At 57.5% G+C, this 16,124-nt stretch overlaps 4 protein-coding genes across 4 annotated transcripts; 1 reads left to right on the top strand and 3 right to left on the bottom strand.

Moving 5' to 3' along the window:
* Positions 1 to 637: 637 nt before the first annotated feature.
* On the bottom strand, positions 638 to 4,732 carry RNASEH2A (ribonuclease H2 subunit A). Its single transcript, XM_043466824.1, has 8 exons — positions 4,597 to 4,732; positions 4,320 to 4,391; positions 4,068 to 4,194; positions 3,869 to 3,956; positions 2,220 to 2,357; positions 2,019 to 2,106; positions 947 to 1,070; positions 638 to 851 (listed from the first exon to the last, which is right to left on the bottom strand). Exons 1-8 carry the CDS (start codon positions 4,721 to 4,723, stop codon positions 716 to 718), a joined length of 900 nt encoding a protein of 299 aa, XP_043322759.1. The 5' UTR covers positions 4,724 to 4,732; the 3' UTR covers positions 638 to 715.
* A 1,334-nt stretch (positions 4,733 to 6,066) lies between these two features.
* Positions 6,067 to 7,692, bottom strand: THSD8 (thrombospondin type 1 domain containing 8). The gene is made up of 2 exons (XM_043466829.1): positions 7,446 to 7,692; positions 6,067 to 6,266 (listed from the first exon to the last, which is right to left on the bottom strand). Exons 1-2 carry the CDS (start codon positions 7,690 to 7,692, stop codon positions 6,067 to 6,069), a joined length of 447 nt encoding a protein of 148 aa, XP_043322764.1.
* Positions 7,693 to 7,783: 91 nt separating this feature from the next.
* Positions 7,784 to 10,865, top strand: PRDX2 (peroxiredoxin 2). Its single transcript, XM_043466827.1, has 6 exons — positions 7,784 to 7,917; positions 8,415 to 8,526; positions 8,615 to 8,768; positions 9,353 to 9,475; positions 9,617 to 9,747; positions 10,549 to 10,865. Exons 2-6 carry the CDS (start codon positions 8,424 to 8,426, stop codon positions 10,632 to 10,634), a joined length of 597 nt encoding a protein of 198 aa, XP_043322762.1. The 5' UTR covers positions 7,784 to 7,917; positions 8,415 to 8,423; the 3' UTR covers positions 10,635 to 10,865.
* Positions 10,866 to 13,531: 2,666 nt separating this feature from the next.
* On the bottom strand, positions 13,532 to 15,376 carry JUNB (JunB proto-oncogene, AP-1 transcription factor subunit). The gene has a single exon (XM_043466820.1). It carries the CDS (start codon positions 15,070 to 15,072, stop codon positions 14,029 to 14,031), a length of 1,044 nt encoding a protein of 347 aa, XP_043322755.1. The 5' UTR covers positions 15,073 to 15,376; the 3' UTR covers positions 13,532 to 14,028.
* Positions 15,377 to 16,124: the final 748 nt, after the last annotated feature.

The raw sequence follows: 16,124 nt of genomic DNA, 5'->3' as shown, positions 1-16,124 counted from the left end.
CGTGAGAACCCAGGGAGATGGCAGTCTGTGATCTGGATGAGGGCCCTCCCCAAAGCCAACTGGGTTGGTACCCTAATCTTGGACTTCTGGCCTCCAGAACTGTTAAATTTAAGTATCTATTGTTTATAAAGCACCAGCCTGTGGTATTTTGTTACAACAGGCCACAAAGGACTGAGACACCCCATTAAGTCCACCAGGATGCTGGAGGATAGTATGGAAGGGAAGCTTCTCAGTGTGGTATGTGGTGGGACCCTCAGTCACTTCAGTTGTGTCCAGCTCCTTGTGACCTTCTAACTGTAGCCCATCAGGCTCCTCTGTCTACGGATTCTCCAGGCAAGAACACTGGAATGAGTTGCCATACCCTCTTCCAGGGGACCTTCCTGACCCAGGGATCGAACCTGTGTCTCTTATGTCGTCTGCACTGGCAGGTGGGTTCTTTACCACTAGTGCCGCCTGGGAAGCCCTTAGCTTCTCAGTGTACTGGTTCCTAATTCTGCATCAAACAAACCTACTAGGCATTTAAAAAATCAAATTAAATCAACCAATACCCATCCTGTTTAGGTTCCAGAAGTCAGCGACTGGGTCCAGATGCAGACAGAACATACTTCTATCCCAAAGTAGAATCCCCACACTTAGCTTTCCTTGAAGAATTTTAATCACGAACTGAGGAGGGACGGGTGTGGCGGGGGCAGGTAAAGGGGGTCCAAGCTGGCTCCTAGAGGACAGTGGCTGACTCCAGGCCCCGCTCCTGGAAGTACCGATGGGGGAGGCGGGGGCAGGTTTGGGGGCTTTCACTGAAGTAGGACTTGATCTTCCCAGGTCCCTCCTGATTCCCAGTCTCCGAGTCCTCCCTGTGGGAGAGAGGTGGCGGCTCCAACTTCTGGGGGATCGGTCCTCCCAGGCAGGGCGGAGCCCTGGCCTCTCACCCTCGCTTCCAGACACCTACCACGTCACGTCTTCCGCCTCACTCTCCAGGATGCTCTGGGCTGTGCGCCAGCTGAAGCGGACAAACTGGGGGAAGCCGAACACAGGGTCCACGTGCTTCCTCAACCAGGCTTTCGTCTTGGGGTCTGGAGGCAGGGTCAGGGGGACAGTGGGAGAGGCCTGAGCCCTGCCGTGCTTCTCAGTTTGGCATCTGAGGGCCCACCACCTCATCGCAGGCCTCCTCCTGAGCACCCGAGGGATGCATCACTGTCTGAGACATCTTCCTGTCTCGGGACCCTTGCACAGGCTGTTCCCACTGACCCTCTGCCTGAGAACAGGTGCGCAAGGTGAAGTTCAGGGAGACTGCCTCTGGGTCATCTCGCTTACCTCCCCAAGAACAACAGGCACTGAACCAGCATTTGTGGACCATTGGGTTAATGCCCATTTTCCCCATGTAACCACCAACTCAGTGGGCACCGGGAGGTCCCTGCTTGCCTTGCTCATGGCTAAATCCCCAGGGCTTGGCTCTGCAAGGCACATATGAGGTGCCCAGTAAGCAATGAACACCGCCCAATCTGTGTTTGGCCTAGACTTGGTTTTCCTCCCTTTGGCCTCACCTAAGTACAACCCCAGACTTGCTAGGTTGCCCCACCCAAGTGCCAAGGGGTTCCTTGTACCCAGCCACTGAATCATCGCCTCTGCCCTTGTGTGTCTTCAGCAGAGTTTACAGGGGATAGGGCACAGTCATTTCCACCTTACAAACAGGGAGACTGAGCCTCCTAATGAAGACAAACAATGAATTCAAGCTGGGGTCACTGGACAGGAACTGGTACCCCTCACTCTGCCCCTTAGGTCCACCACGAGCCTCCGTGCTTCGCTGGAGCTCCAGAGAGACAGCAGAGAGGGAGGGAGGGTGGGAGAAGGGAAGAGGGGCCTGCCAGCTGGAATACAGCACTACCAGTCGTAAGCAAGTGGAACCCCTATCTGAGCCTCAGCCTCTTCTGCTGCAGAGGAGGCTGAGAGGAACAACTTAGAAAGCCTCAGAAGCATGCCAAGCCCGCCTTCCTGGTTTACCGTGGCTGCCATCTGCTCACCATTAGGGTAGCCCGAACCATAATCAGAGTCTAGGTCCTGCAGTTTCTCCACAAACTTCCAGTTCTTCACAGCCTGGTCTCGGGCCACCTGTGGGCAAAACAGGCACTTGGGATCTCCGACAGACACCGGGAAGCAGCCACGCCTGCCTCCTTGCCCAGGGGGATGCTGGGAGCTGGCCATGGCCAGTGGGGGGGCCTAACCTTGGCACAGATACTGGCAGCACTGACCACGGGGTAGAGGGCATCTGCCTTGGCCTTGACTGTCACCTCAATGCCAGGAAAACGCTGCTGCAGTCGTTCCTGGTATGTCTCTGGGGGCCCCACGGTGTCCACAAACACCTGCCATGGTGAGAGAAATGTACTCAGTCAACAAACATCCAGAAGAAACAACTGTGCAGATGACCCAGCTTCACAGTCCTTGCATTTGCTGTTCCCGCTGCCTGGAATATTCTTCTCTCAGCTCACGACCAGGCCCAGGCTGCATCTTTCTCTCAGGGGTCTCAGCTCAAACATCACCTCCCAAAGAGGCTTTCCCTGATCACACTATATCCATTCTACATTTACTGAGCACCTACTGCATGCCACGGGCTGTTCAAGGTGTTGGAGACACAGCAGTGAGCATGCCGGAGTAGGTGAGGGCCAGAGACAGGAAAGAGGATCAATAAAAAAGGATCGGGGAGACTGAAAAGAGGTTATAATTTTCAACTGTTTGGGGGTATTTTAGGAAAAGTACCCTGAGGTGGTGACATCTGAATAAAGGCCTGAAGGAGATGAGGGAATGAGCTGTGGGGAAGTCTGAGAAAGAGTGTTCTAGGCAGAGGGAACAGCCAGTGCAAAGGTCCTGAGGCCGGACCATGCCAAGTACTCTGGACAGCAGTAGACACCACATGGCTGGAACAGAAATGGGGTCAGAAAAGTATCAGGACAAGTGATCTCCACAGCTGTTATTATTCTCGAAACCACCTTTATTATTTGCTTACCAGCTGCCCATCTATCTCCCCTGACTTGGTCATGAACCCTGAGGGCAGGGTCCTTGTCTGTCTGTCTCAGCACTGCATAGGCAGCTCCACATTCTTTACAAACAAGGCAAAGGTCCTTGTTTGTCTCCACAGCATTGCACAGGGAGTCCTGGACCTGAGCCACCTCCTCGGCAAGGCCTCTCTTGTTACATTCCCTATCTCAAGTGTACTTGCCCTTCTGATTCTCTCAAAACAGTCTGTTCTTTGCCTCAGAGCACTGGCTGCAGTGCCAACTTCTATTTCTCTCTGGCGACTTCATCTCATTTCTTCACTTGCCTGTGAGTTTTCCTAATTCCCACGGTGCTCAGAAAATTAAATGTCAAGATTTACATTCCAAAAATATAAATGACTGTCTGCTATGTGGGGAGCACGTGGCAGGGGAGGGGGCTGGAGGAGGATGGAGCAGGCAATCATGTGGGATTCGTTCTAGATACTGAACTTTTAGGATAGAGAGAGATTAGATGGGGGTGAGGCTGGGGGCTCCACAATGGTCCTCAGTGGAGCAAACATTTGGGGCAGAAAAAACAGTTGGGGGAACTTCCCTGGTAGTCCAGTGGTTAAGACTCCATGCTTCCAGTGCAGGGGTGGGTGTGGGTTCAATTCCTGGTTAGGGAACTAAGATCCCACATGCCATGCAGTGTGGCCAAAAATAAAATAAAATAAAATAAAAACAGTAGGACGTCAGCAGCAGTAACACACATTCCTGAGATATTCTAGGTATGTCTGATGCAGAGTCATCCACTGCACTTCTACACTCCTATTTTTTTTTCCCCCTACACTCCTATTTTATCCTGAGATGATCAAATGGGGGCAATCCGACAGTTAGCTCACCTGGGCCACGTTCACACCCTGGTCCAACGCAAATTGCACTAGTCCAGTGGCTGTATCATGAGAGAGGGCGTTCAGGTTGTATTTGACCCTGTGGTGGTGGACAGAACCCAGTCAACTTCGTTCCAGCCACCCATCCCTTCCAACCCACTCTGGTTGCCCCTCCTCCCGCCCCCCCCCCCAATCCTCCGGGACCCCTCACCGCCCAAGCATGCTGGTAGAGATGAGGTTTGGAGACAGCACGTCCAGTGCCCAGCCCACAAAGTCCCCGTCCTCCTCCATTTTCGCAAAGAGCCTGTCCCGCTCGCTCTCCGACAGGGTCTTTGAGTCTGGGAGGAGGGTTGGGAGAGAAGGGGAGGGGCTGGTTCCCCCAGTTCCTGCTTTCCTCCTCCAGCCTACACCCACCCGTGCCCATGCACAGGAACCCCCTCCCTAGACGCACCCCAGTGCTCACCTGCCACTTTCAGGGCCTCCAGATCCTCCAGGCGGGACAGGGGACAATAGCAGATAGCATAGACCATGGGGCCTGGGGAAGAGGGAGTCCAGTGAGGCCGTGAAAGCCGCCACCTCTATTCCATCATCACCGCTTTTTTTTCGGTGCCATCACCAGTGCCATCGCCATCACCACTATCACTCCCCTCCCCAGAGTCTGGTGCAACCCCAGTCCCGGTTCCACTGCAACTTGCATCCCCCTTATCACGCCCCTCCCCCACCCGGCCCCGGGGGCGCACCCAGCACCGGGCCCCGGCCCGCTTCATCGACGCCCAGGACGCAGGGCTCCTTGAGGCACACAGGAGGCACAGGCGAACTCAGGCGGCAGCGGCCCGTATTGTCTCTTTCCAGCTCGCTGAGATCCATGCCGCCTCGGCCGCCGCCACCAGCCGTAGTAACGAAGTCTGCAGAGAAAGGTCTCCCCGCGCGTTTTCCGCGGGCCCCGCAGCAGGGCCAGCTTTCGACCTATCGGCACGCAGGACACGCCCCCAACGCGCCAGCCGCCGTTGACGTTTGCGCAGCCTCCGCCGACGCCGCTGTCGTGCGGCTTCCTGGGAATTGTAGTTTCCGAGGTTGACCAGCGAGCTCCGCGTTTGGGGAACCGGTTGGGCGGTGTCGCTTTCCAAGCTCCGCCCCGGTGTCTCTGGAGCTCCTCCCGCCGCGGCTAGTGGGCAGACAAGGGAAAACTGAGGGGGAGCCTTGAAGGACTCGACCTCATCAAAGCTAGTGCTGTGCTTACTCGCTCAGTCGTATCCGACTCTTTGCTACCCCTTGGACTGTAGGCTCTTCTGTCCATGGGATTCTCCAGGCAAGAATACTGGAGTGGGTTGCCACGCCCTCCTCCAGGGGATCTTCCCAATCCAGGGATCGAACCCAGGTCTCCCGCATTGCGGGAGGATTCTTTACCGTCTGAGCCACCTGGGAAGCCCCGTCAAAGCCTAGAAGGTCAAATACCACTAGACTCCGAGAATTCGGTGTCCGCATCAATGAGTTCCCGGCCCCCATCTGGTTTCAGGCCCTCCTGTGTTCGAGGTCCCTGGAACGCCACACAGTCTAAGACCCCTATACTAGGGATTCTGGCTCCCACTGGACTCAAACCTTCGGACTTGGAACCCCCAAGTCCCTCGTAGCTCACCGGAAGCGCCTCCCCCCTAACCCCGCCCGCTTTGTATCCTCTCTTTCGGGCTAAGCCTCCTCTACCCCTGAACAGAGACCCCAGACTTCTCCAGAATCCGGCTTAGAGTCTTCGTCCATCACGCAGGCTCCCTCCCCTGCCAAACTCAGGGTTCAAGCCCCCGTCCCCTCCTCTGCTCTTTTCCCTCTTTTTCTCACGTCTTAGCGAGGAGCACGCCTCCTGGATTTGTTCCAACGAACGCATCTCTTTCTATTTTCTGCTTTCATCAGGGCTCACGCCCTCAGCTTGTGGGTTTCTGTTCCTCCATCTCCGTTTTCCCCTCCCCACCCCCACCGTCTATCTTCCTTTCTCCTCGGATATCAGCGGGGCTCACATCTCCTGACTCAGCTCTCCTTTCCCACGCTCTGCCCAAGCCCCAGATTTAGTGTTCCTTTTCCCGATGCCCGCCTCGTACCCGCGCCCCCAAGTACAGCCCTTCCTCTGTCCCCTCCCACCCTGGGGACTCAGGGCCCCGGACAAGCCGGCCCGCCGCGGGCAGGGGGGCACCTCCTCCACGCCCGCTGCTCACCCGGGCTCAGAGCCTCCAGTCGCAGTCGTTCGGCTCGCAGGATGAACAATCCCGTTGCCGGCAGGGTCGCACCTGCACCAGATTCTCGCGGTCCATGAACACCGGGCCCGGCGACGCGCCCACAACCTCGCGGCTGCGCTCCTGCTTGCCCAGGTCGCAGAAACAGCGCCACTTTCCCCAAGGGCCAAGGACAGAGTCTTCCAATTCTAGGGATGGAGGGCCAGGTAGAGGGGGAACCTATATCCCCCCATTCTAAGGAAGGCGGAAGAGAAAGATACTAACAAATAGCAGTTCCAAACTTCCGGAGATGGTGAAGAACAGGGAAGCCTGGCGTGCTGCAGCCCGTGGGGTCGCAAGGAGTCAGACACGGCTGAGCGACTGAACAACAGCATATTTGCTCAGCTGTGTTTGTCTGCCACCCATCCCGACACAGATGATGAATCTTCCCACTAGTCCCAGGTGGGGAAACTGAGCCCTAAGAAGAGCAACCCACCTTTCCAAGCTCACACATCTGGTGAGTGGCCCAGAGGGGCTGCCAAGTGACACTTCCCATCTGTGCCTGCCTGTCCAGTTGGGGGTGTGGTACAAAACACATGGTGGCCACTGTCTGAAGGTGACTTCTCCCTACAAGGGTGTGATCACAAGCCGGTCCAACAAGTCCATTGTCACCTGACCAGCGGTGTTACCAGGTGGTAAATTAAAGGACATAATTAACATAATGAAGGTACTTAAAGCCCCTGGCTATGCACGAATACAAAAACAATTATCTTGACCACTTTTAAAGCAGCTACATTTATCAGACGCCCTTTACAACTGTTCTTTTACAGACTCTTCCCTACGGCCCTAGCTGACAGGTCTTAGCTCAAGTCTGGGGCTCAGAAAGTCCTGACATCTCATGCCCTCATCAAGCCTCTGCCAGACAACACTGCCCTCTTTCCATTCCTCTTTCCATCTTGGCACTTGCTGCTCCGACTCCCTGGCGAGCTCCTCCCCTTAAATCTTCGCATTTGGGGCTTTTTGCTTGTCATTCCGGCTGCACCGGTTACCTATCTTCAGCCAGGAGGCCTTCTCTGACTTTAGAAGTTTACATGCGCCCTGCCTTCTCTATCTCCGCCTTTCTCAGCACTTATCCATGAATTTATGGAGACGTCTGCGTTGGTGTTTGTTGCCTGTCCACTCCCCTCTCCCCGTGTAAACTGCTTAAAGACACTATCTTAATTTACAGATGAGAAAACTAAGCCAAAGTAACCAGCCCAAGAGGTACCCCCAGGGCTCAGCAAGGCAGAAATTTGAAGTCCCTGGAGGAGGGTCTATCTGCAGCCAGTTGGTGACGTGGTGGCAAATGAGCTCCTTTCTGCACTGTCATATCCGCGGCCTGCAGTTACCTTTCTCCTGATGCTGCAGCCGCAGCTGCTCCCAGGTGTCCCCTTCGCCCTGCTGGCCGAAGTACTGGTAGTCGGGGGAGACCTGGGCAGGGGTCACCAGCTGCAGGAGCATCAGAGACGGCAGTAGCAGTGCCGCCTGGCTCCGGGCCATGCCGGACTCCAACCGACCCCGGCGCGCTCCAAAGAGGAGCCCCCGCGCATCACCCCCCGCGGTCGGGTGCAGTGGTCTGGGCCGGAGGCTGCGCATCTCCCCCCGCCATTCGGGGGCGCGTGGTCGCGGCCGGCTCCGCTTCCCCTCCCCTGCGCTTCTTGCAGTGGACCCGACCGCTCAGTAAGTCCGCCCACCTCCCCGCGCCCTAGGCGTCATGGTTCGGGCCGACTATAAAAGGCGCCGCGGGCCCAGGCTCGCTTGGCTCTGCGAAATCAAGTCCTTGCATCCGAGAGTCGGTGCGTCCCGCCCTTACCCACGCAGGTATGGACACCGGGAGTGCATCGGGCTGCGGGGTGGACCTCCTTGGAGCAGCTCAGGCCCAATCCAGACCTCAGCGCCTGCCGCCTTTGTTTTCCGCCCGCCTTGGCGGCTGCCTTTGTCCTTGCGGGAGTGGGGGTGGGGGGCGGGAAACAGAGGCCAGAACCTTAGAGTACCGGCCGCATCCCCATGCTCCCCGTCCCCAACTCGCCACATCTCCTGGGCGGGTGGGCTTGCGGGATCGCGCTATGGCCGACACGCTAACTGGGGACCGGGCGGCAGCAGCCCGGCCGCCCTCGCTGTCCAGGTGGGCGGGTCTCCTAAAGTCTCCCGGCCGCGCCGACCTGGTCCCGGAGAGGGTGCGGGGCAGGGCAGCAACTGTCTCCGTCGCTCTGACTCGGTAACTCGGCCGGATATGCAGCGTGACCTTGGGAAGTGAAGACAAAGGGTCGTCCAGGGCTCACTGACCCGGCGTGGGTGGGGCGGGCGGGGGGTCTCAGCTTTCAGTCATGGCCTGCGGCAAGGCGCACCTCGGAAAGCCCGCCCCAGAATTCCAGGCCACCGCGGTGGTGGATGGCGCCTTCAAGGAGGTGAAGCTTTCCGACTACAAAGGTGAGGGCCTGGATGGGGGCCGCGGTGGGGGGCGGGGCACAGGCCTTAGAGGGCCCGAGCCCCAACTCCTCGTCTCTTCCCACCCCAGGGAAGTACGTGGTCCTCTTTTTCTACCCTCTGGACTTTACCTTTGTGTGCCCCACGGAGATCGTAGCTTTCAGCGACCGTGCTGCGGAGTTCCACAAGCTGAACTGCGAGGTGCTGGGCGTCTCCGTGGACTCTCAGTTCACCCACCTGGCTTGGTAGGAATGGAGATCACCAGCAAGGAGGGAGGGTGCAGCTAGACCTACACGTCTCCAGGGCCCTAGCTGTGGGTTCTGCTCAATGGGCAACCTCTGCGTATCCCGTTCCCAGCAAGAAAATAATGGGGAGGGTGACTCCCAAGTCCTTCATGATAATGACAGTAATTAACCTTTGGAAAGTAGTTTCTGTGGCATAGGGAGTTGATAAATGTTTTTTCTCAGTTAGGGCAATGCAGCTTCCCTCCCAAGAACTATTTGAGCCAGGTGGAAACTCCAGTTTAAGAGTTCGAAAGAGGAGGATGGGGACATCGGGGCAGGTTCTCTGCCTCCGGTTGCTGCTGCACATGTGAAGTCACTTTGCTAGAGTATTAGCTTAGTCTTCACAGCTGTGGGAAGCAGCCTCTGCACCCACTTCAGGGTGGGGTGGGTCAGGCTCCCTGGGACTTGCTCTCAGGCCCCTTATCTCTCACCTCCAGCACCCCCTTTTCCAGCCCTTACTTATCACACCCAGGCCCTTATCACAGGGTAAGGACCCTGCTGCACCAGCCATCTTGAGGTCCCAACCTTCTCTCCCCCACCCTCAGGATCAACACTCCCCGGAAGGAGGGAGGCCTGGGCCCGCTGAACATCCCCCTGCTGGCTGATGTAACCAGAAAGTTGTCCAGTGATTATGGCGTGCTGAAGGAAGATGAGGGGGTCGCCTACAGGTACTGAGGGAACTTCGGGAAGCCCCCATCCTCAGGGTGAGGGGACCACTCTCACCCTATGGCTAGCAGGGTGTCTGTGCTCCCTCCCCGGGTCCTGACAGTGGGTGCCCCGGCTCCTCACTGTGAACTCCAATATCTCAGGGGCCTCTTTGTCATCGACGGCAAGGGTGTCCTTCGCCAGGTCACCGTCAATGATTTGCCCGTGGGACGCTCCGTGGATGAGGCTCTGAGGCTGGTCCAGGCTTTCCAGTACACAGATGAGCACGGGGAAGGTGAGCAGACACACCCAGTCACATGTGTCCACACATGGGTACATACGCGGCCCTTGAGTCATGCACACATATGTTCAAGGCCTGCTCTATCACTTGTGTGGGCTGGATGTGAGGGCCCCCGAGAAGATTCAGCTCAAGGTCTGCAAGAAAATTCTAGTCCGGTGGGGGAGATACTACCCCAGTATAAGGGCAGATAACTGGGGAGGTAATAGAACTCTATAGAAGATATTTGAGAAGACCTGTACCAAGGCAAGCTTGAGTGTTAATTGGATCAGAGTTATCTTCTCCTGTGAAGGCCACTGCCCCTTGAAGTCCACTGGGGCAGAGGCTAAGAGAGAAAGATGTGATTCAAGAAGTTGGAAAGAAACTAAAATATCAGCCAGGGAATTCGCTGGCTGTCCAGTGGCTTCCAAACTTTTACTGCTAAGGGCCTCAGTTCAGTCCCTGATCAGGGAACTAAGATTCCATAAGCCACACGGCATGGCCAAAAAATAAAACAGGGGCTTCCCTGGCAGTTCAGTGGTTGAAACTTCCACTGCGAGGGGCACAGGTTCAATCCCTGGTCGGAAAACTAAGATCCCACATGCTTTGAGGGACAGCCCCCCAAAAAATGTCAGACAGTCCTGCGGCTGAGCGCGGAGGGCTTCTTTCATCATGTGGCATGGTCTTAGGCCTGGACCACTTGGCTCTAGGCTTTTTCTTCTGCAGCTCATGCTCTGGCGCCTCTCTCTGTCCCCTCACTACTGCCCTCCCTTGAACATGGCACTCTAGCATCACACGTGCATCCCTGTTTTTCCACAGTCTGCCCCGCCGGCTGGACACCAGGCAGTGACACGATCAAGCCCAACGTGGACGACAGCAAGGAATATTTCTCCAAACACAACTAGGCTGGCAGATGGTGTCACGCCTGGGCTCTTGGCCCGCCTCTAGGCCCCTACCTGTGTCCTGTACTGACCCAGGAAATGCCAGACCTGCTCCTTCAGACTCCACAGTCCATGACCACAGAGGGTTAGGCCAAGTCCTTCTCAAACTTCGAGCTGGTGAATGGTGACCCCCTCCTTGGAGCCCACATAACTGAGAACAGGCCTATAGGTGACTAATAAAGCATTAGGGACAGATCTGAGTCTTGTGTTTGTGTGGTTTGTCCTGGTGTGGTACCACCCCCGGCAGCTTTCTCCAGGCTGTGGTCTGGGAAACTGACATTGTAGTTACCGGTCTCCACCACAAGGTGGCAGCCTTGCTTCATGCTCGCTGCTTCCTTTCTCCGTGGCCTGAAGGTGAGGAGGTTGGCGCTGTTGCCCCTTGCAGGGAGCAAGTCCCAGGCTGCCTTACGACCTGAAACCTGGCCAGACGGGGCAGCTCCCACACCTTAACAGCGGCCAGCCTGGGTTAAAAAGCCGCTTAGGAGCTGTGGTCTTCCCTGGGTCTTTTCAATAGCAAAACGGGAATAAAGACGACCAATGGGAATGAAGACAATGCATGTTAAAAGAGAGAAGTACGTGAAGATCAGGGCTCTATTAATGGTTATTAGGACCAGGTCCCTGGGACTGGAAGAAGGTGGGGACCCAATCCTGAAAGTAAAACCAAGAGTGGGAGCTTGAGGTACATGCATAGTTCTGCTGCAATTTCTGTACCACCAGAGGTTGGAAAGTCTATGTCCTGTCCCTGAAATGGAAGGGTGAGGGTTACACAAGAAGGCAGGTGTTAGGAGCAACACAGTGTCCTAAGGTGCGAAGTTTGACACTGTACTTTTTCAGGCAAGTGGTGTTGCCATTCTTAGTCCTCGTTTCCTTCCACAGGACTGACATGCTCATTTAATCCATAGACCCATTATTAAGCTTCCCTAGTGGGTTAGTCAGTAAAGAATTTGCCTGTAATGCAGAAGTTGCAGGTTCGATCCCTGAGTCAAGAAGATCTCCTGGAGGAGGAAATGGCAACCCAGTCCAGTATTCTTGGCCTGGAAAATCCCATGGACAGAGGAGCCTGGCAGACTACAGTCCATGGGGTCACTAAAGAGTCAGACGTGGCTTAGTGACTAAACCCCCACCACCATTAGTAGTACTCCAGCCTAATGCCCTCCAAAGTCACTCATCTCAGTCCTGGAGTTTTTATTCTATTGTTTTTAAAATTTGTAAATTATTTTGACTGCACTAGGCCTTCACTGCTGAGTGTTGGCTTTCTCTAGTCACAGAGAGTGGGGCTACTCTAGTTGCAGCACATGGGCTTCTCTTCTGAAGCAGGGGCCCTAGAGCACTGGCTTCAGGAGTAGCCACACACCACACTGGCTTAGTTGCTCCACAGCATGTGGAATCTTCCCAAACCAGGAATCAAACTCGAGTCCCCTGCACCAGCAGGCGGATTCTTAGCCACTGGACCACGAGGGAAGTCCTCGGCCTTGGAATTTTATCTATACTCCTCCACAAGGCCCTACGTGGTCTTCCCTGACCTCATCTCCACCTCCGTGGGTTCACTCCAGTGAAGCACAGTGGCTTCTTGGTGTTCTTTAACAGGCTGATCTTGTTCTGGCCACAGAAACTTTGCATGTACTATTCTCTCTGGCAGAACTCTCTTACTCAGGATTTTCTCAGGGGTCAGCTGAAAAATCGCCTCACTAAAGTTTCGTGTTCCCAATTTATTCTCCAAAGCAGCTCAGCTCCCCTGTTCCATCACGACCATTGTGACCAGTTTTTTTTTTTTTTTTTTCTCTTCCTGGCACTAACCACCATCTCCAAATCATGTTTGCTTGTTTATTGTCTGTCTGCCCTGGTCCAGCTAGTGACTCCACGACCGGGTCGTTCAGTATTTTATAAACAAATTAATGAAGCGTCTGTTCTACCGCACCTAGGCCCTGTGGCCTGGTTTCTCAGTTTGTGTTTTTCTCTGCTGTACTGGGGGCTTCCAGCTCCGAAGCCAGCCAGATCCCCATCGGGGCTCGCCAGCCGCCCTCCCACCCGTCCTAGCTGCGGGGGAGGCAGCCCCGTGCGAGGGCGGCGGCGGCGCCCGGCGGCCCGAGCAGCCGCCCCGGCAGGACCAGACCTGGCAGTCGCCCCGCTCCCGGCCTGGCACCCGGGAGGGGAAACTGGCAGGCGGGCACCGCCCTTCCTGGCGGGGGTGGGGAGGGGATCGCGGTGGCAACGACGAGCAGGCAACTGCATCCCCTCGCCCGGGTCAGGTCAAACGCAGCGGGCGTGGGCTGGGCAGGACCCAGGGGCCAGCCCGATGGGGGAAACTCTGGGGTGGCTCCTGGGGCTCTGGAGCGCGGCCCGCCCACCGCGGACGCTCTGGACCCAGGCCTGGGGCTTTCCGGGCCTCAGTAGCAGCCAGCCTGGGAAAATCCCGGCCCCCTTCCCGGCGCCGCAGCCCTGCCCGGCAGAGCGGGGGAGGGGATTCCCGGAATCTGCCCGGAGACCGCTGTCGCGTCACTGGGCAGAATCGGCCCATGTTTGGACAGCGCTTCCGCAGCGTCAGCGGGGAAAGCCCCGGAGCGCGCGGCTGGGCGGTGCCGCGCCTGCGCGCTGAGCGTTTCGCCCCAGGCATCCTGTCCCCTGGCGCTGGGGGTGGGGTGGGGGGGTGGCTGGACTGTGTACCCACCCTGGACCTTCCAATCCGGGAGATCAGGAGACGCGAGAAGGGTTGGATACCCGGGCTGAGGACGCAAGATGCCTGAACAGAACTGGCGAGGTTGACACGGTTACAGGAGCAAGCCACAAACAACCGTGGGGTGGGGGCTGCCCAGTACTCCCCTCCCTCCGCCCGCCCGGCTTGAAAAAAAAGACAACAGAAATTAATAAAGAACTTTTTTTTTTTTACTTAAATAGATTCAATAAAAAGGACAATAAACGAACTCACACATAAACAAAGCTTAAAATAAATCCTTTAGAAACCGACTGCGTGTTTCTTCACAGTACGGTTCAGAGAGGGGAGGGCAGGGGGCGGGGGTCCCCTCCCCAGTATCCCCGAGGACTAGAGTACCGGGCGGTGGAACCAGCTCCGCCGCAATCGCCCCCTCCTCCCCTCCCTGTTAAATACACAAATATATTATATTCAATATGAATTGAGTTCTGCAGAAAAAAAAATAAAAAAAAAAAAATAGTGGAAGGGGGGCTTGTAAACGTTGAGGTGGAAGGACTGGGCGCAGAGCGGGCGAGCAGGAGTCCAGTGTGGTTTGTAGCGTCCTCAGGCCCCAGGGCCAGTGCCCACCGCCTGCCCCCTCGCCCCATGGGAGGCGTGCGCCCAGCCGTCCAGGTTGGGGAAATGTCCGTACGGGGGATAAGGGGGCGCTCAGAAGGCGTGTCCCTTGACCCCAAGCAGCAGTTGGCAGCCGTTGCTGACGTGGGTCATGACCTTCTGTTTGAGCTGGGCCACCTGCTCCCGGAGGAGGCCGGCAGTGCTGGACAGCCCCGCGTTCTCCGCCTTGAGTGTCTTCACCTTGTCCTCCAGGCGCGCGATGCGCTCCAGCTTCCGCTTCCGGCACTTGGTGGCCGCCAGCCGGTTTCGCAGCCGCTTGCGCTCTACTTTGATGCGCTCCTGGTCTTCCATGTTGATGGGGGACACCGGCGGCGTGGCATCGCGGCTGCGCGCCTCAGGCACGGTCTGCGGTTCCTCCTTGAAGGCGGAGGCGCCACGGCCCAGGCCCAGCTGCGCCGGGTGGCCGCCGGCGAAGGGCGGCGCGTGTGGGAGGTAGCTGATGGTGGCCGTCGGGTAGGAGCTCCCTGTCCCGACGGCGGCCCCGGCTCCTCCGGAGGGCGCAGAGGCCGGAGAATAGCTGCTGAGGTTGGTGTAGACTGGCGGCGGCTCCGGGCCGGCGTAGACGCTCCCGGGTCCGGCTGGGGGGCCCCCGCTGGCGCCCAGGGACACGTTGGGGGGCGTCACGTGGTTCATCTTGTGCAGGTCGTCCAGCGCTTTTACAAAGCCGTCGGCGAAACCTTCCTGCTCCTCAGTGACACCGCCCCCTGCGCCCCCCGCACCTCCACCGCTGCCACCCCCGCGGGGGTAAAAGTACTGCCCCGGGGGCGTGGGCGTCGTCGTGATCACGCCGTTGCTGTTGGGGACGATCAGGCGCTCCAGCTCCGATGAGGCTAGCTTGAGCGACGCGCCTGTGTCCGAACCCTGGCTGGAAAAGTAGCTGCCTCCGCCGTTGCCCTCTGGGCCGGGACCCCGCGCACCGGGTGCTTTGAGATTTCGGTAGGGGTCGGCCAGGTTGAGCGCCAGGCTGGGTTTCAGGAGTTTGTAGTCGTGTAGAGAGAGGCCGCCCGGGGTCCGGCCGTATCCCGCCGCTGCGTATGAGTCGTCGTGGTAGAAGGGCTGTTCCATTTTAGTGCACATCCGGGCGGCCCGGGCGGTCTGAGGGGGTCCCTGCGGGGCCGCCCCGGGCCTCGCTGCAGCGAGCCGCGCGCAGTCCGCGGCTGTGCCTGTATCAGGTGTCTGGACGAACGTTCCTGAGGGCTGGCACTGGTCGGGAAAGGCCAGTCGGAGGCTGTGCGAGGAAGCTCTGTGCGGCTTCTCGAGCCCTTCTGCCCCTCTCTGGCGCGCTCCTTTTCTTGGTGTCGCTTCCCCCTTGCTCCCTGCTCCCTGCTGGCTCCAGTGCTGGCCTGGCCGTGCTCAAGGTCCCGGCCGCTCCGCCAGAGCCACAAGCCTTTATACCACGGTTGTCAGCCGCGGAAGTGCGCTCTGATTGGCTGTCGCCCGAGCCAGGCCCCCGCGCCCCCCTTCTGGAGCGTGGGGAAGGGGAGGAGGCGGCTCGCGTCATTGTCAGGAAGCGCGTGTCCTTGTAAACAGCGGCCACGGGCTGGGTGGCTCGGAGCGCCTGCAGGGGGAGGGGCCAGAGGACCCTAGGGTGCGTGAGGAAGGGGGTGCTGGGGCGATCCGAGGCACACCGGGAGAGGTTTCGGGGAGGGTGATGATTTCACCGATATAAGGGATACGAGGAATTGGTACTGAGCAAGTGTGTGTGTGTTGGGGGGAGGGGGTGGTCCCGGGATGCACACGGAAAGGCCTGAGTGATCTGGAGTCTTTCAGAGGTGCTGGAGGGCTGAGAATACACTGAGAGACCCCGCAAAGGAGAGACAGGAAGGTTAAGCAAGGTAGATGGGGAAGCGGGGGAGGAGACATCTGACTCAGAAACTGAGTGGGGGTCCTAGGTACAGAAGGGTTGAGGGACCGAATTTTCCCAGGAGGAGCTGAACCCAGGTGAAATAAGGAGGAGCGATCAAAAGTGCACCCGGGAGAGGTTGGAGGGTCCACTATGCAAAAAATGAGTCGGGGTCCTGGAGCCCACCGGAGAGAGACAGAGTCCCCCACAAGCGGGAAGGGGAAGGAATTGAGAGAAACTAGAAATGCATAAAGTGAGTGAGGGTCCTGAGGTACACTGAGGCAAG

The sequence above is a fragment of the Cervus canadensis genome, chromosome 4 (genome assembly GCF_019320065.1).
Source record: "Cervus canadensis isolate Bull #8, Minnesota chromosome 4, ASM1932006v1, whole genome shotgun sequence".
Lineage (NCBI taxonomy): Eukaryota > Metazoa > Chordata > Mammalia > Artiodactyla > Cervidae > Cervus > Cervus canadensis.
The sequence above is the reverse complement of the archived record's forward strand: the minus strand, read 5'-3'. Positions and strand labels throughout refer to the sequence as shown.

What these genes read in the sequence shown, in the direction of transcription:
- THSD8 (XM_043466829.1), bottom strand. Translation starts at nt 7,692, where the DNA reads ATGCGCAGCCTCCGGCCCAGACCACTGCACCCGACCGCGGGGGGTGAT. An exon ending in GCTGCAGCATCAGGAGAAAG is followed by an intron (nt 6,267 to 7,445) that starts GTAACTGCAGGC and finishes CTCCATCCCTAG; the next exon opens with AATTGGAAGACTCTGTCCTT.
- PRDX2 (XM_043466827.1), top strand. Translation starts at nt 8,424, where the DNA reads ATGGCCTGCGGCAAGGCGCACCTCGGAAAGCCCGCCCCAGAATTCCAG. An exon ending in GATGAGGGGGTCGCCTACAG is followed by an intron (nt 9,476 to 9,616) that starts GTACTGAGGGAA and finishes CCAATATCTCAG; the next exon opens with GGGCCTCTTTGTCATCGACG. An exon ending in CACAGATGAGCACGGGGAAG is followed by an intron (nt 9,748 to 10,548) that starts GTGAGCAGACAC and finishes GTTTTTCCACAG; the next exon opens with TCTGCCCCGCCGGCTGGACA.
- JUNB (XM_043466820.1), bottom strand. Translation starts at nt 15,072, where the DNA reads ATGTGCACTAAAATGGAACAGCCCTTCTACCACGACGACTCATACGCA.
- RNASEH2A (XM_043466824.1), bottom strand. Translation starts at nt 4,723, where the DNA reads ATGGATCTCAGCGAGCTGGAAAGAGACAATACGGGCCGCTGCCGCCTG. An exon ending in CTGCCAGTATCTGTGCCAAG is followed by an intron (nt 2,107 to 2,219) that starts GTTAGGCCCCCC and finishes TTTTGCCCACAG; the next exon opens with GTGGCCCGAGACCAGGCTGT. An exon ending in TGGTTCGGGCTACCCTAATG is followed by an intron (nt 1,071 to 2,018) that starts GTGAGCAGATGG and finishes CCCTGCCTCCAG; the next exon opens with ACCCCAAGACGAAAGCCTGG.